The following is a 24,023-nucleotide window of genomic DNA, read 5'->3' as shown; positions in this document are numbered from 1 at the left end:
ATCAAATTGTATGCGTTATGATCCAAGTAAAAAGGGGGACGCAATTTTAATCTCGTGGATGATGTGCAGTGGGTGATAAAGAGGACTGATGGGAATGAGACCAAAAGGCAAAGTGGCAGAAGAGAGGAAGACAGAGGAGGAAAGGTTAGGTGTTCAAGAAGGGCAGTGACAAGATGCCTGTAAGATTAGAGATCTAGGGGAAAGATGCTTGAAGGAATTTGGCGTATGGTTTAACCAAGCCAGCAAAAAGAAATAAAAAAATTAGAAAATTGAAAAGATTGCTTTCAAATATTGAAGCAATTGCTATAAATCAGGGTTAGGCGACCTATGGCACTTCAGATGTCACTGAATGACAAATTTCCAGCTTCCCTAGGAAGTATGCCTAATGCCTACCCTAGCCCTAAATGACAGTCCACTTCATTCTGAAGGCTCAGATGGTTATACTTTATCAAATATTTATTCTCTTGGTGAATACGTATGGGTAGGAGGGTTTCAATTTTGGGAAGTCCACAGCTTCAGCTTAAAGCGTAGCAGAATTCAGTTGCATAGCAGAAAAAGATACAAGTAAGCAGGTAACAGAAGTTAGGGGGTTTCTTACGGTGTGTTAACAAGGAAAGAAGAATGGCAACAAACAAGTCTTTCACACAGCATGCCTATAAGAAGCACTGAGGCATTTATTTCTCTTTTCTTCAGCAACTAAATAAGAGGAACAGAATTTGAGGGGAAGGGTTTTCCAAGAGTGGCTGGATTTTTCCACCCGTGTTAAATCAATCGCATGTCCAATTATAATTTCAAGATGTCAGCCTGCTTAATGGAAAGCATAAATTTGGAGACATACATTTCTTATATGACAAGTTATATGGCTGTGTGCACATTGTCACTTATAAGTATTGTTACTTATACAAATGCTGCTAATTGCATTTTTCACTTTTGACTCCCTGCATTGCATGCACCTATGCATGGACTATATGACATTTGTTGTGTTGTTGTGTTTAGTGGTTCTTTAGAGCAGAAAACTGAATGATGTTTAGCTCAGCCTCTTTCCTTCCTCCAGCGTCCTATGTTTAAATTAGTAGCTGTAACTGTGGAAGAAATGGGTTAGCTTTGATTTTCCTTTTAAAAAGTAGAAGTAGGGAGAAGTAGGAGTCTGAAATGATCAGTGCCTCCAACAGAGGAGAGCAACTCATGGTGGAATTCATTGTTTTCCACCACAAAGCAGTTACATGCAACTTATCTTTCTATTTTCCAGTAAAACTAGCTGTACTAACACCAGTAATGTGGGTCATATAGATATGACTAAATTATATGACCAATTAATATTTCAGATATTTTCCTTTTTGGAATCACTGTGCCAAAATACTCCTCTGTAAGTTTGATGCTCTGCTTTGTATGCTAGCCTCTCAAACCTGCTTGTATATTTCTATTAATAGATGAACTTCCAATGATAGTTTTTATAGGAGATTATACGTAAATGCTTAACAGAAACTAAAAGTATAATGAAGCTGCAGCAATGGCATTATTTAAAATTGCACTCTTGTTTATTATCTTCTTTCTTTTACAATTAAACATTACATTATAACATTGTTTCTCCTCTAGTTTCTCATTGCTTATTCTCTTTGTTTGATGTCTTTATATCCTACTCTCCAAAGTATTCTCATAGTGGCTCACCAAGGAGACAAGAAAATATATGACACAGATAGAAATATGTATATAAAAACAAAATGCAGAAGTTCCTTTTGGGATGAAAGCTGCACAAAATCAATTGCTCGTTCTGCCTTACACCAATTAAACTGGTTGAGAAGTGAATTACCCACCTACCTTCAGCTGTCAACAGAATGATTGCCCTGTGTGTGACTGCTACAGATTTGCAATATATGTGTATTGTTCAAGTATTTTTGAACCTATACTAGTTCAAAACTTTGGCCCACCTTGCCGTAGTAATGCCTGTCAGAATGGCAGCAGCTCTCAGGACTCAGCAAAAAGATTTCCTCCTGGCCACCTAAAGTCCTTTCCAAATTTGAGATGCTAATGTCTGCAGGATGAAACTGACACTTTCAGCAGGCAAAGCATTTGTAGTAACATGGTGTTCTTACAGTTTTCTTATCTGTAAGAATGACAGACAACTCAGACTGACAATGCTCAGTTAACAGCTATTCTATCTGAATTTTTCACAAAATGGCTTTTGAACTGGCTTACCAATTGGCGTATTATTACAACAGAGAATTCTACAGTAGAGAATTTTGTATTCCCATGTTTAATGAAAAAATATTAAACAGCATCCTTGCCTTCTGTTAATAGTTGCTTACTCCATTATATATTAGCTCTCACATTTAAGAGAGCTGATTGTCTAAAATGTACCTTCACTGAGGGTTCTGCAGTGTTCTTAAACTGAAACACTTAATTGATAAAGAACCAGACAGTTGATCAGTTAATTATTAAATTAGTTGTAAGACAAATCATCATCATCATCACTTATTAGGCCCATGGCAATTTTCTTGAGATGCTATTCTATAGCTGTACACTTAAACACATAGAGGCAACATTGAACAATGTGAATGATGATAAAGAAGGTGGTGATGAACACATAGCTTGTAACAATAGTCTTAATAGCATACTGAGTTTCAGGATCATCAAGGCTTCGTCTGTGGCGGCTTTTGTACACTACAGATAGCCGGAATCCAGCAACTATTTCTCCTTCTCGCCAGCAGTAGTAAATACCTCTGTCATTCATCTGGGTAAAGCGAATGTGGAGGTGATTTCCATGGTCAATGAAGACCCTCATGGTCTTGTTAACCCCAGTGAGAAATCTAGTGAGGTACAATCGAGTTGAATCTTTATCCCAGGCAACAGCATGCTCTGGCCTAGCACCAGGGCAGGCAATGATCAATCCTCTGCCAAGGGGCTGCTTGTGGAATTGAATAGGGATGTTGGAAACCCAAGGTTTTTCTCCAAGCTTTGAGATGACGTTTGAAATGGATGCCTCTCCTTCATTTGAGGGTGTCTTCCCCTTACAAGATACCATGCAACTTCGTATAACAACTTCAGGTTTTCTCATCTGAATACCACGAAGAAAATGCTTTGGGATTGACTTTGAGCCACAAGATGCCACCTCTTCTATAGTGGTATGGTACCGCCTGAACAGAGAAGAACTCCTCACATAGCAAAGACCAATTCTCCGTTGCTCACCTCTGACATCACAGCGGTTGCATTTGGTCCAGTCCCAGAAAATGGTGAAAATTGTGAAATTTGCTTCATGGAGGTCATTCTGTGGATGCTGACCCTCATCTGCAAAGGCAACAGCTATGCCCCTTGAAGGCTGTACATCTATATCATAACCATAGAAGAAATCCCCTTTCTTTGTACCACAAATATAATGCCCTGAATCTTCCACCTGAACCCGGAAGACAATGAGACTGAACATCCTAATGCTGAAACGGCGGAGCATGTCACTGCCCACCTTGATGTGGCTTGAGTCTACTATCAAAGTGCCATCAAAGTCTGTCAAGACCTTAGTTTGCTGACTGCCCATGCTTTTTTGAAAGTACCAAACTACAGTAGTTATTTCCTCTGGCTTACAATTACAGGGCAACTCAAAGCTCATATCAGCCAAGTAAGCAGCATTCTCAAACATCAAGAAAGCTGGGCAAGGAGTCTTCTTGAACACATCTTCTTTTTCCATAATGGCAAAGGCATAAAGAACATCAGCAGCACCAAGGACCATAGCTATCCCGGCCCACCCTGCTGAAGCCATTTGATGACTGTCCAAATACACATCACCCAACAGTTTCCATGTCCTATAGGAGAGGCCATTTACAAATTCTGGAGTTTACATTTTTACTATGGCCATCAATAAGGAGACCCTTTATTCTAGAATTGCTGGTTTTGTTCCAATTCTTTTGGAGCTGACTTTTTAACAATGTGTATCTGTATGGGCATATTATCCTTTCATAAGAAACAAAGACTCTAGAAATGCCTCTGTGAGTTCTAGAATGCAAACTGAGTTCTGATATGGACACATCTAAGCCCTTGTAGACCATTATGGCTGATTGTATAAATGAAGCTGCCTCATACTGAGTAGGAGCATTGTTGTTGTTTTCTAAAGTAATCAGAAACCTAGGACCATATGCTGTTGTGTTGTTAGAGACCTTCAGACTGCATTGCCATTTCTGTAGCATAATTATTGAAACCTGGCAGTGTGGTTTCCTGTTATTTTAAGGGGAGAAATACTGAAAAACTGTTATGTAACTCTTTAAATGGGTTTAACATAGTTAAGGAACAAAAGGCATTTTCCCAAATGCACCTACTGTAACTACAGTACCAACATGCCTGGCAACCTGTTTGGTTTTTGTTTTTGTTTTGCCAAGTCCTCATGACAAATTTTCATCACATTCCCAGACTATGAGCCTATGACTGAGTTATAAGGCATCTTTAGCTTTACTACTGTAATGTTAAAGACTTCTTTCCCTCACTTAAAACTGACAGAATTCTGGTCAGGTGCATGATGTGCAAATCTGTTTCACACACACAACACACACATCTGCTATGTTGAAGGTGAGTAGTAGATGGGATCAGGGAGTTGCTGATTGGCATTTCAGGCTGATGTGAGCATGCACTTTCCCCTTCAAGTCCTATTCAGCCTTTACTGATCATCTGTCAGAATTGCACAGTAATGTTAGACTGCTTTAGCTCTATAACCTTTACCAGTCTAGTGAAACTGTGGAATGATAGGAACATTACAACATGTAGGATCACCATATAATTGCACCCCCCATTGCATATAAGTATCTGCAATATTTAATGTAGCATCTGAATTAAATAATTCTTTTTGGAAGAAGACTGAGATGGAGATTCTTTTCCCCCATCCATCTACACCCCATTACTTGTGATTTTTCTATTACTAGAGTATACTCTAGATACAACTTCATAACATACGAAGTTATATAATTAAGTGCTAATCACAATTAAGACGAATTAGAGCACTCATGGTGTAGATAGCCTTTTGATGGCTGAAGCTTATGCAATGTCTTTTGTGGAACACTAAGAGATCTACAGATTGGGACAATGATACCAGTGTGTGGTAGAATCATGTTTGCTGGAAAGCTGATATTTTTTTGGTTTTCAGGATGGGTGGTTTTTTGTTTTGTTTTTTAAATGCTATTAAACTGACTTGGAACCAAAGCCTGGCTAGGCAGCTCAAAGTAGAATCCAAGGAACGTGGCTTCCCCAATTCTGAACTAGATAGAAGAAACTTATGTACTATAGCTGAAGCTTTATTTCTTGAATATGGTAAATATAGCATCCCTCGTTTGCTATGTTTACATGATATGCTAAGCCCCAAAGTCTAATCTTCTTGGTCCAAACGTATCTGTGGTTCTTTGCTGCTTTACTACTTTCACAATAATATCTTTTTATAGTATCATTTCTACCTCAATATTGTGCCCAAGATGACACAAGATCAAACAATTCGATCATTTGATAACAGCAAATTTCTTGACAATGCATGGCCTGCATGTTTATCTTTAGTTAAACTAATTGTGAAGGGTTGTAGGCACTCTCAACTTGCCAAGGCCTCCCTGGTATATGTAGCATCTCTGATGAGAAGGATGAAAGAGAATGCAAAGGGCAAAGATTAAGTACTGTATAGGTATCTGATGGACAGTTCCATCTGATACCATGATCCAAAACAACTTCCTTAAATTGGAGTAAAACATCTTGAGATGTCATTGAAATGTTTTATTGCTTTGCTGGGAAGTAACACATTTTTTATTTTCTCTATCAAGACTAAGTTCGTTGGAATCCCAACTAATATAGAATCAAGTTAATATTAGCCTGGATGTATAATACTATTTTTGCTTTGACATATGTCAGAACATTGCAGATACTCAAAAGCTTGCTTCCAAACTGTTAATTGGACCATTCCTATGGTGAACATCTAGAAATAGAAGAGACAAGCAATCTATCATACCATCGCTGACATTGTATAGTTTTAAAGAATAAAGTGCATTCCCTCAAAATATCTTAATAAAATCCTGATTATGATTAATACTTGTCTTCAGTTTCTGCAGTCTGAATTAAAAGTCCTTCTCTGATCCCAGCTGAGTTGCTTGCTATGGTTACCTATCAGTCAGAGAAAAACACTATGCAAATATGCTCAAAGACGCCCACATTTGAGTTGTCTGTTTTGCTGTGCCTTTGCTACTTCAGGGACTAAGCCTTCTAGTTAAAGCAGAAGATCAGTCAAGATGTGTCATAAGAAATATGACAAAAGTACTGCAAAAACAAATCAAATAGCAAATATTTTTTAATTGATAATGGTTTAACTGTGTGATTGGAGAAAGTAAAGTTGATATAACATTTTAATGCAACAGAGACAAAAAGCAAGAGGCAAGGACTCTTTGACTAGGTATCTATTCTTCATTCACTCTTCTATATTTCCAATATATACTAAAATAGCTGATGGATATGGTTCATTTTTTATGATTTTTATCTTTTTTTATGGGCACTCTAGTCCTTCCTTTACATTATAATATTTCCATATCCTGTGTAGTTATTAATATAAATTCAAGACATGATCAAGGAGATATGGTAAAGGCTCATTAGTTCTAACACTTTTCTTTCAACTACTTCACCTGCTTGGCAATGGATTTCAGTAACATCTGTACCATCTTCATTTGGAACCTGTGGAACTGCAGGAAAATCGCCAAGGGGAGTTCCCATTTTTTGCAATTTTTCAAACAACTGCCTGCAGCTTTCTTTCTCTTTCTCACTCAGGAGTTCAACGTTTAGACCAAAACGTTTGGTGCCTGATAAATTCTCCAAGATGTCCAAGATAGCATTGCAGTCTTCGATGCGAGCATTTTTATTCAGCACCATTAGAAATTCACCTAAGAGGCCAAAGGCAAGATCTGTTTGGAAGATCCGGCCCAAGTTCTGGGATCCAAGTTGGAGCAGGAGGTGATAGCGTTCCTGATTGTTTTTCATACATCTGCGCCAATCTCTGTAGAACTCTGCAGAGGTCTCAGGGAGGCGCTCCAATTCCTAGAGAATGTTTTAAAAATGACATAGGTCCACCACCTAGCTATTATTCTACTTTCAAACCCCATAATTAAGAATTCAGGCTTCTTCCTTTTTTAGGGTATCAATTATATGTCTTATGGAAACTGAAATTTAAACAGGGCTGGTAGAAACTGTTTTTTTAACAAGTGAACAGCATAGTATATTAATTAATGATGAGCAACCAGAAGTAGAAGAGACCCAAGTGGAGAAAGCAGGAGCATCATCTTTTGAAAGATATTTGCTCTCACTATACTTTTGGGTATAACTTCAATCAAACAATAAAAACGAAGAGAAGGGGAGAGGAGAGGAGAGGAGAGGAGAGGAGAGGAGAGGAGAGGAGAGGAGAGGAGGAGAGGAGAGGAGAGGTGTGGTGAGGAGAGGAGAGGAGAGGAGAGGAGAGGAGAGGAGAGGAGAGGAGAGGAGAAGAGAAGAGAAGAGAAGAGAAGAGAAGAGAAGAGAAGAGAAGAGAAGAGAAGAGAAGAGAAGAGAAGAGAAGAGAAGAGAAGAGAACAATTATTTCATATTCATTGTCAGATTTATCCAAATATTGAGGAAAGCAATCTTCTAGTTTTAGTGTCTAATCAAATATAGTTTTAATTTTTAGAAGAACATTTGGAGAAAAATTTCAGCTCACAGAAAAAATTACTTTTACCTGAGGCAATTCTATCTTACTCTCTTGTTTGTGATTTGTTTTAACTGCATAGGAGTTCCATAACACATTTCTGCCATTTGCCATTTTGTCCTTTTTTTCCAGAGGTTTCAAATGGGAAGCTAGAACAATATCCCTGCAGATAGAATGGAAGAAGGTTCCAGAGATATTTCAGATGATATTTCAGCAACAGCAACTTGGTCTAATACAATGTTGCAGAGATGAAAAAGTTTAAAGCTACTAAACTATCATTTTTCTCTAATTATTAAAGATGCAGGAAAGTTTCAATTGTTTCATGCATCCTATATGAGCCCTGGCCTCTGAACTGTTAATGTATGGGAAAGGCAGCTCTGTCACATGAAACTTTGGATAACTTACTATAACATTAATACAGACTGCAACATGCAGGAGAAAAAGGATGTGGTAAAGAGAACACCTCTGCTTCCTCCAGTTCTAACTGGTAACTCTAACCTCTCTGTGTCAAGTTCTCCAATTGTTGCTTCTTTCCCTGATAAATAATGCAAAATAATAAGAGGGAGAGTGATTTAATTGTTAAAAGTTATTTGGCTCCCTTCTCTCAGGTATGCAAAAGTTAAAACTGGAGGTGATGGAAACTGCACTGTATTGCTAACACATATCATAGAAACGAATACCTCTTCAGTGTTGTAGTAAGTTTCCCGCATAAGATAGAAGGATTGGACAAGAAGGTCTCATAGGTCACTTTCCAATCTCTATGTTCCATAATTAACGTTTAAGATGCTATTTAGTGTGTAATACAATATATCACCAATATTCTACATGCAGTGAACTAGTAATCTTATGGGCCAACTATTACTCTCCAGTTTTAACACACTGCAGGTAGGCTACTATAAAATGAATACATTTCTCAGCACCAATAGAACAGCGGGAAGGCAGCTCAGACAATCACTGTTGGGACAAAAATAGAGATGTTACAAATATTGTGCTTTCATCCAGAAGAGTTCAGATTCTAAAAATAACCAGGCTTACAAATGCTCACATATAAACTGTGTTAAATTCAAAGGAAGTTGCCCTCATGGATAAATTAATGTCTCTATACATCTTTTGTATCAAATCAATAAAGGAATCAGTGAAAATCAAGAAACCTGAATTCTTCGTAAGATGACACTTTCTGATGCACTGCTCGGAACTTAGCCTCATTTTCTCTCTGGTATTTCTCATCAGTGGCAATAGCTTCTTCCAACTCTTTCTCTAAAGCATGGAAATCTATCATGCCTTCCACTTTGGGAACCTAGGAACAACACAGCTGCCCAGTAATTATACATTTGATTTGAAAGACTAGGTTTCTTTCTCAAATAATCTCACAAGAAAATTCAATCAGCTTCTTATGATTATCCAAACATACCATTATTTAGTCCCACATCTGTAATGTGAAAATAAATGAGATAAAATGTTGCAGTAACTGCTTTCACTGACTATTCCAAATTAGCCATGCCTGCCTCTATCTTCCATTTCATTTGCTCTAATATATTAATACAGTCCCCATCCCCATTATTCTGTGGCCAGTGAATTCATTCAGTAAAAACAGCAAAGATCCTACTGTACTGGACAACTTTCGTCCAGTCTCCCACCGCCCCTTCTTGGGGAAGGTGGTTGAGAAAGTGGTGACTTCGCAGCTCCAAAGGGTCCTGGAGGAAACGGATTATCTGGACCCTTATCAGTCAAGTTTCAGGCCCAGCTATGGAACGGAAACGGCATTGGTCGCACTTATGGATGATCTCTGGCGGGAGCGGGATGGTGGTAGTGCGACCATCCTTGCTCTCCTTGATCTCTCAGGGGCATTTGATACCGTCGACCACGGTATCCTATTGGGACGGCTCAGGGATATGGGGGTGGGCGGCACAGTTTTATGCTGGTTCACCTCCTTTCTCCGGGGCCGATCCCAATTGGTGGTGATAGGGAGCGAGAGGTCCCATCCTCGGCCCCTCCTTTGTGGGGTGCCACAGGGTTCGGTTCTCTCTCCGCTCCTTTTCAACATCTATATGAAGCCACTGGGTGAGATCATCTGTCACCATGGGATGAGGTATCATCAGTATGCTGATGATACTCAACTATACATCTCCATCCGTGGTGAGATAAGTGATGCCATGTCCGCCCTCTCGCGGTGCCTGGAGGCTGTGAGGGTCTGGATGGGGAACAACAGGCTCCAGCTGAACCCTGGCAAAACGGAGTGGCTGTGGGTTAATGGCTCCCCTGTATCCGGGACGTTGTCATTGTTGGTTCTGGATGGGGTAGCACTGCCCCAGACAGACCCAGTGAGTAATTTGGGGGTCCTCCTGGACTCATGACTCCTGCTCGAAGAGCAGGTGGCAGCTGTGGCCAGGAGGGCTTTTGCACAGCTTCGGGTTGTCCACCAGTTACGCCCTTTCCTGGATTGGGATGCCCTACAAACAGTCACTCATGCCCTCGTTATCTCCCAGATAGATTACTGCAATGCGCTCTACATAGGGCTACCCTTGAAGAATATCCGGAAGCTCCAGCTGGTCCAGAATGCGGCCGCGCGAGCAATTTTTGGGGCCCGAAGAAGGACCCATATAACACCTTTGCTCCGTGAGCTGCATTGGGTACCGGTTTGCTTCCAGGTCCAATTCAAGGTGTTAGTTATCACCTTTAAAGCCCTATATGGCATGGGGCCAGGCTACCTGAAGGACCGCCTCGTCCCCACGATCTCAACCTGTCCCACCCGATCTCACAGAGAGGGCATGCTTCGGATCCCCGCGGTAAAAGAACTTCGTTTAGCGGGATCCAGAAGGCAGGCCTTCTCTGCTGTGGCCCCCGCCCTCTGGAACATCTTGCCCCCGGAGGTGAGACAGGCCCTCTCACTCCGGGCCTTTCAGAGGGATTTGAAGACCTGGCTCTGCCATCTGGCCTGGGGCGGGGAGGGAGGATATCAGAAATGGGGTTGGCTGGCCCCTTAGCGGCCTGGTGTGGCCCCCATCGGCCTCTTGGATTTTTCAGCTTTTTTATTTTTTAATGCTTGGTTTTTATAACTTTTACTTGTATTTATGTTTTTAGTATGTTGTAAGCCGCCCAGAGTCCCCCATTGTGGGGAGATGGGCGGGGACAAGTTAAATAAATAAATAAACTGACAGACAGACAGACATGGTCTCTTTTGAGTCGATTCAACTTTGGGTGATTTCACCGCCATATCCTTGCAAGCGGGTTCTGACACCATTATGTAAGGGATTTGCTATTGAATGCATCCTTCTGGGTCATTTTTTTTTCCCAACTCCCAATCTAGCCTACAGCCGCGGGGTCTCCTGGTCGACTCCCACCCAAGAATAGGCACTGACGGAAACGAAGTACGTAAATATAAAACAGTAAGCAAGAATATTGAGCATGAAACTGAGCAAACTCAGGGAGGCAGTGAAGGACAGGAAGGCCTGGCGCAATATGGTTCATGGGGTCACGAAGAGTCGGACACGACTTAACGACTGAACAACAAAAAGCAAGAATATATTCGGCAGCACTCCCAGAAACAGTAAGCAAGTCAGCCCGAACTCATAACGCTGTTTTGACCACTCCATATTCAGTGCCGGCGGATTCCACTGGCTTATGTTTTATGTTACTACCCCACGTATATACCCCGAAAACTGATCTCGATTCCCCTCTCCCTAACACGACCGATACCAGATAGAACGAAGGGAAGCTTTGTGGAAACGTGGTTCCATTACCTTCTTCCCGCCTAGGCCTCCAGTTTCTATAGCAATTAAGCTTCGGTTGGGTTTCCATAACAACCAGAAAACGAAACGTCACAGGGATGGCGGATGGACCTATGGCGATCGGAGCAGTCTATAATAAATGCCTGATATAACCCATGCTTTTGCAGGAATTTTAATTTTGCCGAGACGGACCGAAAAGAATCGGAAGTGAATCTCTAATTCTCCCTCACTCCCCAGCACCAAACAGAGGGGAAAGGGCTGAGAATCAATTAGGCTGGTAAATAGACAACTTCCCACTTCCGGAGGAAGTGAAAGGGACTTCTTGTCCCGCTGTCGCATCGTGCGCCGGGAAAGGAAACGTCTCAAGTAACGCGCGCTTGCTGAGAACGGAAACAAAAACGGTGAGTGTATCCATGCGCGAGTATTTCTGGCATAATCTTCCAAGCTTAAAAAATTGATTCTTTTTAAAAAAAAACCTATTTAAAATAGCCGTTAGATTGCACAATACCTCTCATTACGCTTAAAGTACGCGCTTCGTACTTTGAAGGAAGTACGGGCTGAAATTCGAATAAATGGATATAGAAACACGTAGAGGTTTTGGAGAACTCTATCTATGGAAGCTAACGGGAAGATAGATTTTAGAAATAAGACTTCAAACTTTCAAATAGTAGAGAATAAGTGTGGACCTGCTAAATCTCTACAGTATATGGCTGCCTTTATTGATTGCAGCGTGAAAAGTTAATATACAATCCTCCCTCTGAAATAAAAAGGACTCAACAGTGAAACCCTATAGATGCATTCAGATAGTTTCTGGGAAATAAAACTATAATATACGTTTCTGATGAAATACTGTTCTTTTTTTTTTTCTTTTTCTTCTTTTAACCCATAATAGCCATCATATTCTAAAACTGGAAATTGTGGCTGGCAATTCTGAAAAGGTCACTGTTGATTTAGAACAACTAATACTGTAAGAATAACTGTTTTTATTCTGGATAAGGTAAATGCTGTGAAATGAGGGCAGTTGTGGCTGAAAAGGAGTTGGAGAAGGTATACCTGATAATTAAAACTAGGGAAAATGATGGAAGCTGTTAGGGGAATTGATGAATAAAGAAACAGCTCTTAGGTAAATAAAAGGACAGGAAAGCTAATGGATTGGTAGCTTATAATAGGGAAGCTGAAAATATAATGTGGAAATATAGGCAAGGAATAGGCTGTTGAGAGGAGTAGCTTTAAATGCTGATAAATTATTAAGCTTTCAGTAAAACTAAGGTGTCAAGATAAAAATGAATTGAAAAGTATCCCAATACGAATCTTGCAAGCAGCTGTAAGCACATTAAATAACTAGCAAAGCAATCAAATATTGGAATGACATTTTTCAGCTCTGTTTTAAAGGTGTTTTTTTTTTTTTCCTTTCTAAGACCCAGCAACATGGATACAGACCTGTATGATGAATTTGGGAATTATATTGGCCCAGAGCTTGATTCCGATGATGACGATGATGAAATGGGTCGTGATTCAAAAGATCTTGATGAGGTACTGATTTCATGCTTTTGCTGCAAACAATATTCACGCTTAAGATCATCCTTTAGTTTTTTGTTTAGTTACATGCTTATGTAATTCAATTTCTGTAATGAACAGATTAAACTAAATGTGAGTTAGCCTTAATTTTAAGAGTAGCTATGTTACATGTTGCTTAGAAAGAGCGTTACTGTTTGCCAGCGTTTTAAAAACTACCCAGTGTGCATATCTGTTTGCAAGTTATAACTGTGAATGTATACACCAGCCCTAAGTTCTATAAGTGGGACTCTAGTTATTACCAGTTGGCTGAGGGCAATTTATTTTGGTTTCAGCCTGATGATGATGATGATGACGATGACATGGGAGACCATGATGAAGACCACCCTGGGATGGACGTAGTGTTGCATGAGGATAAGAAATATTATCCAACTGCTGAAGAGGTATATGGTCCAGAAGTAGAAACCATAGTGCAGGAGGAAGATACACAGCCTCTTACAGGTGAGAAATTTAAATGGTGGTGCTCAATTTCTTGCATAACTTATTACAGTCTTTTCCAAACCTTAACTCCGTTTTGTAGGATTACAGCTACTGTAAAATCCAGCCAGCTTGCCTGGGAATGATCAGAGTTTATTTTATTTATTAGTTTTATTTTTGGTTGGCTCAAAGTGGCATACATGCCTAATGCTCCTACCTCCTATTTTCTCTATAACAACAACAACAACCCCGTGTGTTGTGTTTTGCTGAGAAAGAGTGACTGGTGCAAAGTCACCAGTGGCTTTCATGCCTAGGGGAGGACTACAACTCATATCTCCTGGTTTCTAGCCCATCGCTTTAGCCGCTACCCCAGAGTGGCTCTCACAGTTGTAATTTGACATATCCCAATGGCACCAGCTTGGGGGAGACTGTTCCATTAACATGATGAGAAGGCAGCCAAACCTTGGGTAGAAGGGAGAGATTACAGCATAAGTGGTAAATAAAGATGTTTTCCTATCTGAAAAGTGTCCACAATACAGGCCTGGAAAAATATTTCTAGCGGCCAATGTGCGAGATTTAGCTCATTGCACCTTTCAAGGCTAGAAAAAAGGATATGTTTAACCATTCTTAAAACTATTCTGTTAAATGTATTTGTTTACTTAAACATCAATAGGAACTACCTAGTTGTCACTGATATAGTTTATATAATATATTATCAGGACCCTCGCAATCATTCAACTATCAATTTATGTCAAATATTAGATTTAGTAGAGCTATTGACCTAATTAGAATGTTTCCTTACATAGGCCATAAAGTAGAAATGTTAAGAATGTTAGTTTATATAAATTGCTTGCTCGTTCCTGCCATAAAATAAGGCGGGCGCGAGAGATTTAGGTAGACAGAGACAGACGGAATGTTATCGAGTTCTCAGGAATTTGCAAGGTCGTGCAAGCGTGAGACTAAGAAGAGATCCAAGAGAAGGTGTGAAAGGGATTGGAACTTGAAAGGAGGGAAACCGCAGAGAGGGGGGTTAAAAGGGAAACACTGAGAGCGGGTTTTCAGTTTCAGCAATCTATGGAATGCTGTGTACGTCTTCTCGATTAAGAAATCTTTACTGGAATGGTCTAGTCTCCAGAGGATTTACTTGGATTGGGAATTGAGTGTTGCAGACTGACATATATCTGTATTCTAAATATAACTAAAAAAAACCCTCCTGATATTGAAGGGACACAAAGGTAGCTTCTAGATAAATCTTCCTGAACTAAGAAAGTATGTGAAACTCCCAGCACATGTAAAACTAGATGTCATGGAGAAAGGTTCTAGCATTAATCCTCATCAAGAAATCTGTTCTGTATTTATTCTTTTGACAGAACAGCATATATAAACACTGATTTGCCATGCTGTATTTCAGGCTAGATGTTCTACATCAGTGAGAACTAAGCCAAAATATATTGTTCTGTCTAATTTGCCATTAGTTACATTCAGTACCTAATACTTGGGAAATTTCTCTGTCCCATTCTTCTTTGCTTGTCACACATAAATCAGAAATCCATGAAATTCAGTTTGAGACTCATAGGATGTGAAGTATGTATTATTGCACCTTTTCCTACTGATCACTAGGCAATTTAGGAATGCCTTGCTTTCCCTTTAAAGACAGTAATTTTTAATGCTTTCTTTTACTGTAGAACCTATTATTAAACCAGTGAAGACTAAGAAATTTTCCCTCATGGAGCAGACATTGCCAGTTACCGTATATGAGATGGAGTGAGTAGAACTTTGGATTTATTTGTTTTCCCTCTTCTTTTCCATCCAACCCTCATTATTGTTTTTGTTTCTGTCAGTACTTTTCACAGCTTCAAATTGGCCAGTAAAAGATATAGTAACTATTGTATTCATCTGAATTTGTATCATGTTCTGAGAGATGTAGTCCAGCTTATATGCAATGTGCAAGCTTGGTGAAAAATGCTTTATTCATATTATAACACTTTTCTTATGTTTCTGCATTACCCTTTCTGTTTACCCTTGTAAACATTAGCCCCTTAATCCATTTTATGTAATCATCCTTGCACTCAAATATATATTGTTTTAAGCTCTACTCAGTGTATTTTACTCATTTTTTATTGACCAATCAGAAGCCCTCTGTCATATGCCAACTCTTTCCTACTTATCTCAATATCTTCAGAACTTACAATCTAAACTACAGTAGTTTTTGTTCCCTGCCCTTTGTGTTTGCTGGGGAAGCCTAGTAATGTGAAAGAGAGATGAGGAAATGCAGAATATTATGAAGTCATAACATGAGACAAGTTTCCCTAGACTTTAATTGATATTGATGCAGCAACTATCCAGCTGTTCATCTTGCTCTCTTCCTGCCTTGATTCAACAGGGCAATAATCTTGCTGTGTACATTTTAGTACAAGAAGAACTCTTCCACTTCATAAAGAGATTTTCACTCCAGTATTGGGAGATTCATTTAAGCTGTTTAAACACACAGCTACAAAGTAAAGATTCTCAAAAACTGGTAAAGCTGTAATGATTTCCATCTTTGACAAGGATGAGGTGAGAGACCAAAGCATCTGTAGGGAAACTTTCCTTGCCAGTGATCACCACTAACAGCTTTTTCCTCTCTTTGATCTTCTGCTCTTAGTTTTCTTGCAGATTTGATGGACAACTCGGAACTGATTCGGAATGTTACACTTTGTGGGCACCTACACCATGGCAAAGTGAGCATCAGTTAACATGTTCACTCATAGGGTTGGATAGTTTATTTAATAAATGTGGTAGTAAAAAAGTTTTCCCTTGGGAGATTTAGGGCTCTGTGAAATTGTTCTAAGCTTTATTAAATCATCATAGAATTAACTCTGATGTCTCTGAGACACTCTTGAAGCTATTCCTTTCAATATTGCATATATTTGAAATGCATTATTGTCAGTGCAAGAAGATGCAGTAATCACTTCCCAGACTAGGAATAGCTCTTTGTTTTTGAAGCACTACACAAGGCAATAGATGATATTGTGCTTGCTGGAATTATTAACATGAATGTCAGTTACGCTGGACTTCTGTTGATTATTTTTGTAAGAGTTTTTAATGCATTTAATTTGAAATGAATTATTGTATGTTTTTAAATAATTTAATAAAAACCGATGGTGCTTTTCGGTGATTGGGCACACTTAGAACAAATAAAGCGTGCTTTAATTGTAGCATTATGACTCTTCTGGTAGAAGTAGTTTCAAAATTTGGTTGCGTGGTAGAAAGAGATACTGAAGTTATCTGCCTGCCTACAAATAAAGCTGGAATAGCTACACTTCCTTTAAATGCTATTGCATATATGCAATACGTAGGAGCAAGGTGGTCCCAGAGTGGGGAAGAAAATAAAAAAGCAAACATCTCTTTGAGCAGTGTCATTAGATCTAAGAAAGAATGAATTTCTAAAAGAGAAGTTACTAAGAGGGCAAGCAAACTGTCTAGTGAATGTGGGGGTATTAAAAAAATGCAAGGCATGGAATAACAGTCTTAAGTTACAGGAATGCAAATTCTGGTTGAATGTTATTAAAACTTTGTCAGTAAGAGCAGGGAGCCATTTACTAAGAGTAAGCTCCTTTTCATTAGACACATGTACCAGTGAAGACGTGTTAAACTGGCTTCCTACACTGTTGGATTTGATGGCCTAAATAGCTGCTTTGAACTCTCATGGCTCTGGGTTTTGAGAACAGCTTTTAACAATAGTGGCATATATATTTAACAGTAAAATAAAGGTGAAGCTCTTAGTGAATAGGTTTTAATATTTTATAGACCTCTAAAATATGTGGAACAGGAGTGTCCGCAATGTGTGTGTGAGAGAGAGAGGGGGAGAGAGAGGGGGAGAGAGAAGTCAAATTGGTGATCCCAATCAGCATCTTGATTTTAACACTCCCCACCCCACAGCCTATACCCATGCTGCTTGGTTGTCATCCCAGAATAGGGGACCACCTTGCTCCTAATTGGTAAAAAGAATTATGAAACCACATTTTTATGCTTCTTGGACTAGGAATTTTAGCTGGTTGATGTGTCATTTCTTTTTCCTTTTCTAATGCCTTCAGACCTGTTTTGTGGATTGCCTGATTGAACAGACACATCCTGAGATCAGGAAGCGATATGACCAGGATGTAAGTTACTGTGATGCTTTGTTTGGGAAGTAGATTTATGGCATTGTAAAACATATAGAAGTAATTAGTCTTCCAATTACATAGTCCATTATTCTTGGAGTGTGTGCAACAGACAGACCAGGTCAGTTTTCTTGGGATTTTGGTGCCAGGAGTCACAGGTTCAGATCTATCCTCTGCCGTGGAAATTTAGTGGTGATTTTGGGCCCCTCCCTCACACACAGCACAGCTTCACAAGACTGTTAAGATGAAATGAAGGGTGAGCCCCATATAAGCTGTTTCAAGATCTTGGAGGAAAAGCAGGTTATAAATCTAAAGAATAATAAAATCATAAAACATACACAACAGAGTATTCCAAGAGCAGATCTCTGAGACCTCTCACATGACTTACTGAGGGCAAACTGGAAAAACAGAAGTAAAGGAGAAACAGCATTCACTGTTACTAAGATAGTCTGGATGAAAATATCCTGCCTCAGTTAATCCAGTCTCTGAGCAATGCTATTTCTGTTTTATTTTTCTCAGCTTTGCTATACAGATATTCTGTTCACCGAGCAAGAGGTAAGTATATTTAAGTCTTCATACTGGTTTATGCCCTTTTGGAAGTTCTATATTTGTGATCCGTTGCCTCTTGCATACTTCCCTGAATTAGCTATTTCATTATATTCCTGCAACATTTTGAAGTACAAAAAACTATATAAAACCACACAACAATAAGTTTTGCTTCAACTCTGGCAAAAACATAAAAGCCTGTTATATCAGGCAAAATGTCAATTTTGTTCAGCATTTTTTTTCTGTAGTGACCTTTCAGATGCCCCATGTAACTTCATAAAAACCCCTATTTGCTGTTAGCATCTCTGGAACTAAAACAAACTTATGGAATAGGGAACGTGTAGGTCTTCAGTTGTTACTGGACTGCAGTTCCCAGCAGCCCCATCCAGCATGGCTATCATTGAGTTCCACTGGAAAACATCTTCCTTTTCTCCCCATTCATTTATAAATCTATACATTTCTGTTTTTCTCCTTTGCTGTCCTTTTTTCCCCTTACATTTAAAATTCTAAATGCTTTAGCTTTTCCAGGAAGATATTGTAACTCCATATTGATTTTAATTGTCCTTTTCTGCAGTTTTTTTTCTGGTTGTTCTTGGGAAAGGGGAATCTGGTCTGACCTAGAATGCATATAAATATAGGGAAATTCCAGAAGTTTTATTCCCCTTCCTATCTATAGCACAAAATCTAGGTCTCAGGTTCTCATATCTTTATCTATTTTGATGCTCAAGGGTTTTCATCCTGTCAAATGCCATATAACAGATCTCTGCCCTTATGTCTTAATGTTACAGTCCCAGAAATGTGTACAATTTTTCCTTATTCTCTTGTCGTTTCTTACCATCCTCTATCCTAAACTCTGGTCCTTGGTTTCAGATTAAAGAATTATTTCTACCTCTATCATGATCTTGTTTTCATTTCAGAGGGGTGTTGGGATTAAAAGCACACCAGTGACCATTGTCCTCCCAGACACCAAAGGCAAATCATTTCTCTTCAATATCATGGACACACCTGGTGAGTTGAACAGGCAAGAGATCTATAAAGCAGCAGAAATTTGGGCTAAGAGGTTTTAACCCTGCTATATTTAAAAAGAGAATCTTCTAAAATTATGCACAAAAGCATAAGTGACATGCAACAACCCCAGTTTATATATTTAATGACATGCAGTTCTTGACATCTGCATCTCCTGAAGTTCCAGTAGAGGGAGAATGTTGCAGTCATGAGCAAAGTAACAGTATGAATTATCCAATTATTCTCCTAGATAGATTTCATTGTAAGTGAACTGTAGTTAATAAGATGGGTTTTTTTTAATATTTGGATTTATACCCTGCCATATTCAAACAACTCTCAGTGGGTTACAGTGAATACAATGAAATGACAGTTTAAACACCTACATAGAAAACAGACATAAATGACAAAGAATAATTGAGTGATATATTATAATAAAAGTAACTCAAGAAATTAAGTTAGCAAGAACATGCTCTCTGAAATAATTTTTTAATAGTTTCCTAAAAGTCATTAGGGAGGGGCTGAGTCTGATCTCCAGTGGGAGGCCACTGCTACGGAGAAGCAGCGTTGCTTAGTGTTGGCTCTCCTCACCATCACTAGCAGCTGTTTCCTACAAGATCTGATAGGCTGAACCAATGTAATTGGGAGAAGGCAGTCCTGTACCCAGGAGCCAAGCCAAGCCTTGAAGGTCAATGCCAGCACCTTAAATTATACTCAGAAATGTATAGTAATCAGTTGCAGAATTTGTATGACAAGTTTCCAAAGTCAGGTATCAGTAAGAATGCAGGCAATTGCAGTTGTAGTTTCCAAATTTTCTTCAAGGGCAGCCCCATGTAATGCACATTGTAGTGATCCAGTCAGGTGGTAATGAGGGCATGAATCACTATAACTAGGTCCTCTTGCATCAGATAGGATCACAATTGGTGCACTAGCCAAATCCAGAGAAAGTTCCCCTTAGCCTTGGCCTCCACGTGTTGTCCTAGCAGAAGCTGGGAGTCCAGGAGGACCCCCAGATCATTAACCCGCTCTTTCAAGGGTTATACCTGCCCATCCAGAAATATACTGACATTGACAGAGGTCCCCTTTGTATAAGAAGTAATTCCATATCATTAAAGTTCCACTTTAGTCTTTGCTCCCATCCAGACCCTTAAAGACTCCAAGCACTGGGACAGGACATTGACAGTATCTTCCCTACAGCCTGAGGTGGCAATATAAATGTGGGTGCCATCAATATATTGATGATTCTGCATCCCAGACTGTTGGATGACCTCCCCCAGTGGCTTCATATAGATGTTAAAAAAATGTATGTCTTTTGAAAATGATTTGGAAGAAACATTTGGACCTCACATGATCATAGTACCTCATCATTTTTCAGGCTTCTGGGCCAGCCTAAGGAAAATGGTGCTAATACTTTGAGAGTTGCATTGACTTTAAAGAATGGATTCCTTAAACAGTAGCATTTTTTAAAGGGTAGCACACAAACCTGAAAAAAGAGAGACAGTTTTAGTGAATAGCAGAGAGATTGGACAAAAGATCTGAAGATCTTCTGAATCATTTTTGATATAGACACAGCTCTGCTAACCAACTCATGAAGGTACAATTACACTGAATGAGACCATAGGTTTTTCTAATTTAGCATCGTCTATCCACTAAGGTCTCCAGGATTTTAAATGTGTTCTTTCTAAGCCTACTTAGGGGTGCTACAGGTTGTACTTTAGATTTTATGTACATAAAGTCTGCAGGTATTCTACCACAGAATTGCAAGTTTTCCTTTCCAAAACAAGCTTCAAGCCAAGACCTTTTCAAGGTTTCCTAATTCAGGGGAGGCTGTTGTTTCCATGAATTTCCGGAACACTGAGAATCAGCAAGGGTATTTTGATGTCGGCAGTATTCCTTGTTTCACTGTGGGGTGTAAAGAAGGCCTTTGACTTGCAACATTCAAAGCTTTGAAGCACAATGGGCCCAAGGACTGATTTCTCATGCTCCAATTAACCTCATTTCCTAAGAAAAGAATGTAGTGATTTTCCATTCCTGAATTGTGGTTTTTCTGTCTTAACTCCTAAAGGTCATGTAAACTTCTCTGATGAGGTCACAGCAGGTCTTCGCATTTCTGATGGTGTGGTACTTTTCATTGATGCAGCTGAGGGGGTGAGTGTGTGTGTTCTCTTAGGTTGGGATTTTTTTCCATTGGACACAGTATTGTACAAAGAGCAAGTACTCAGATTATCTAGGCAGAAAGGAAGCTCTTTTGTTAAAAATTTTAGCCAGCACCAAGAACAGTTAGTTTTTTCCAAATTCTGAAAGCAGGATGTTTCCAGCCTAAATGATTACATAAAATGAAAAGGAGAAAGGGAGGTATTGTTTCAAGTATATACTCACGTCAGGAAAAGAAACATGTTACATCTACAGTTCCCAGACTGTACGTTGCAGAGCCCCGGGGCACTACAGTGAACTCACAAGGTTGCCACAGGATCGCAAACTATTAGCTTGAGGAAGTTCGAAGTTTTGGCCTAGGGGTACTGTGAAAAAATTACCAACACACTAAGGGTGTCATGAGCCAAGAAGGTTTGGGAGCATCTGGGTTACATCATTAAAATTTACAAGCAATTTTTGAAGGAATTGGGCACTTGAGCCTCAAGGTGGTTTCTAAAATCTCTATTCTCACAATTTCAAGAAAAGACTACAGAGCCCAATGTCTTTCTTCCTCCTCCTTTTGATTCATTTGAATTGTAGCCCAATCTGTTAAGCACGGGTAAACATTGCACAGCACAGAAATGGAGAAGGTTATACTCTAATTTTTATTTTTTAGATTTCTTATCCTGCCTTTATTATTTTGAGTTTTTTTATAAGTAACTCAAGATGGTGAACATACCTAATACTCCTTCCTCCTATTTTCCCGACAACAACCACCCTGTGAGGTGAGTTGGGCTGGGAGAGAGTGACTGGCCCAAAGTCACCCAGCCGGCTTTCATGCCTAAGGCAGGACTAGAACTCACAGTCTCCTGCTTTCTAGCCTGGTGCCTGAACCACTAGACCAAACTGGCTCTCATATATACTACTCATATATGCTAAATGCAGTACCAGCAACTTCTTTTTTGTAATGGCATCCTTTCTGATTTTTTCTCTGTGTTTGCATAGGCTTAGGTATCAGTACACTATAAAATACAATGCACCTACATCTTTTGCTTGCTAACTTCCGTATGTGGTATAGAGATTTATTTTTGTGAAAAGTCATTGTCTTAAAAAAAAGACAATGTTGCAGTAGACATTTTTATTCTAATATTTATATTTATAGATAGATAGATCAGACAGACAGGCAGCCTACAGTTGAGCATACTTGTTCTGTAGGCTGCTCCTCCACCAGATAAGGTTCACTGTTTTATTCCTCAAGCCTTACCTGGTGCCCTTATCTATTGTGTCTCCCTTTAGGTCATGCTCAACACTGAGCGGTTGATCAAACACGCAGTGCAGGAAAGGTTGGCAGTGACAGTGTGTATTAACAAGATTGACCGGCTGATATTGGAACTGAAGCTGCCACCTACTGATGCCTATTATAAGCTGAGGCACATAGTGGACGAAGTCAATGGCTTAATCAGGTACAGAAATGAGACTATTTGTAATGGATATGCTTGAATCCCACAGCCTCAATATTTGATATAGCTATCAATTCAGAACAATACTGAGCTTCCTTAAATGTCAGTTTTTTTAAATGTCAAATTTGGTAAGATTCACATCCCAGTGGTTATTTTAAAATATGTGATTTTCACCTAATTATATATTTATACATCTTAGAATCTCCCATTTATAATGTGGATCAAATGTATTGAAGACTTTGCCTCATTACCTGACTCATTCCAAAGTTGGAAATCCAATAATAATAATAATAATAAATAATAATAATAATAATAATAGCAGCAGCAGCAGAAGCAGCAGCAGCAGCAGCAGCAGTAGTACACCAGACAGTTGTCGAAGAAAAAAGGGCATTAGAAGAATATCTGAAGGACAGTGAAGTAGATGAACTGAAGCTAGTATACCATGAAGGCTTACTGAATACCAGAGAAACCAAACTGGCCTATAAGAAAGACCAAATGAAGAACAGAAAAGAGACATGGCAAGGCAAAGTATTACATGGCCAGTACACAAAACACTAGCAGGCATCACAGATAACAAGACCTGGCAATGGCGAAGAGCAGGAAAGTTGAAGAAATAGACAGAGGGGCTAATTCTGGCTTTACAAGACCAAGCCTTAAGAACAAATGCATACAAAGCCAGAACTGAGAAGGCAGCAACAGACAGCAAATGCTGCCCCTGCAAAGAAGCTGAAGAAACAGTGGACCACCTAGTTAGCTGCCGCAAGAAGATCACAGACTGACTACAAACAATGGCATGACAAATTAGCAACAGTGGTGCATTGGAATATCTGCAAGAAATACCATTTGCCTGCAAGCAAGAACTAGTGGGACCACAAAACAGACAAAGTAATAGAAAAGAAAGAAACTAAAATGTTCTGGGACTTTAGAATTCAAACAGACAAGCATCTGCCACACAACACCCCAGACTTAACAATTGTTGATAAGAAAGACAAAAAAGTCTGGATAGTGGATATTGCAATACCTGGAGACAGCAAAATAGAAGAGAAAGAACTGGAGAAAATCATAAAATATAAAGACCTGCAAATAGAAGTAGAACAACAATAGCAAAAGAAAGCAAAGATAGTACCAATAGTAATAGGTGTCTTGGGTGCAATCCCAAAACATCTGGAGCACCACTTGAACACCATCAGCATTGACAAAATCACCATCAGTCAATTGCAAAAGGCAGCTTTACTTAGAACAGCTTACATCCTACGACAATACCTTTAACGCCATCAAACAACAACATCTGCCTATCCCAGGTCCTTGGGAAGGACTGGATAAGTGGATAAAAATGCCAAAT

General features: G+C 39.3%; 3 protein-coding genes across 5 annotated transcripts in view; 1 reads left to right on the top strand and 2 right to left on the bottom strand.

Moving 5' to 3' along the window:
- Positions 1–1,592: 1,592 nt before the first annotated feature.
- Positions 1,593–5,151, bottom strand: FAM187A (family with sequence similarity 187 member A). The gene has a single exon (XM_007423452.3). It carries the CDS (start codon positions 3,749–3,751, stop codon positions 2,504–2,506), a length of 1,248 nt encoding a protein of 415 aa, XP_007423514.2. The 5' UTR covers positions 3,752–5,151; the 3' UTR covers positions 1,593–2,503.
- A 1,155-nt stretch (positions 5,152–6,306) lies between these two features.
- On the bottom strand, positions 6,307–11,639 carry DNAAF19 (dynein axonemal assembly factor 19). Of its 3 annotated transcripts, none has more exons than XM_025163550.2 (4): positions 8,830–8,956; positions 8,359–8,632; positions 7,709–7,841; positions 6,307–7,038 (listed from the first exon to the last, which is right to left on the bottom strand). In XM_025163550.2, the coding sequence occupies exons 2-4, from the start codon at positions 8,445–8,447 to the stop codon at positions 6,562–6,564; spliced, it is 699 nt and encodes a 232-aa protein (XP_025019318.1). In that variant the 5' UTR covers positions 8,448–8,632; positions 8,830–8,956; the 3' UTR covers positions 6,307–6,561. The 3 variants fall into 3 exon arrangements, with proteins under 3 accessions (XP_025019318.1, XP_007423502.1, XP_007423500.1); XM_007423438.3 differs by lacking the exon at positions 8,359–8,632 and adding an exon at positions 11,419–11,639 and having other exon boundaries at positions 6,310–7,038; positions 8,830–8,975; XM_007423440.3 differs by having other exon boundaries at positions 8,359–11,410.
- A 72-nt stretch (positions 11,640–11,711) lies between these two features.
- EFTUD2 (elongation factor Tu GTP binding domain containing 2) overlaps positions 11,712–24,023 on the top strand; it is a 37,724-nt gene continuing 25,412 nt past the window's right edge. The window contains exons 1-10 of the mRNA XM_007423441.4: positions 11,712–11,807; positions 12,825–12,939; positions 13,257–13,422; positions 15,084–15,162; positions 16,043–16,118; positions 17,475–17,540; positions 18,060–18,095; positions 19,004–19,094; positions 21,154–21,236; positions 22,518–22,684. Coding sequence (XP_007423503.1) covers positions 12,835–12,939; positions 13,257–13,422; positions 15,084–15,162; positions 16,043–16,118; positions 17,475–17,540; positions 18,060–18,095; positions 19,004–19,094; positions 21,154–21,236; positions 22,518–22,684 — 869 coding nt within the window. The 5' untranslated portion in view covers positions 11,712–11,807; positions 12,825–12,834. The remainder of the gene's footprint in view (positions 11,808–12,824; positions 12,940–13,256; positions 13,423–15,083; positions 15,163–16,042; positions 16,119–17,474; positions 17,541–18,059; positions 18,096–19,003; positions 19,095–21,153; positions 21,237–22,517; positions 22,685–24,023) is intronic.

This window comes from Python bivittatus, unplaced genomic scaffold (assembly GCF_059951505.1).
Source record: "Python bivittatus isolate LINGU-HERP-01145 unplaced genomic scaffold, Pbiv_v1 ctg000410_np1212, whole genome shotgun sequence".
Taxonomy (NCBI): Eukaryota; Metazoa; Chordata; class Lepidosauria; order Squamata; family Pythonidae; genus Python; species Python bivittatus.
This window is presented reverse-complemented; position numbering and strand designations above follow the sequence as displayed.

Coding starts and splice junctions, on each gene's coding strand:
- FAM187A (XM_007423452.3), bottom strand. CDS start 3,751: ATGGCTTCAGCAGGGTGGGCCGGGATAGCTATGGTCCTTGGTGCTGCT.
- DNAAF19 (XM_007423438.3), bottom strand. CDS start 8,957: ATGATAGATTTCCATGCTTTAGAGAAAGAGTTGGAAGAAGCTATTGCC. Junction 7,842..8,829: donor TCATCTTACGAAGAATTCAG/GTTTCTTGATTT, acceptor TTCTATCTGCAG/GGATATTGTTCTAGCTTCCC. Junction 7,039..7,708: donor GTAAGATAGAATTGCCTCAG/GTAAAAGTAATT, acceptor AACATTCTCTAG/GAATTGGAGCGCCTCCCTGA.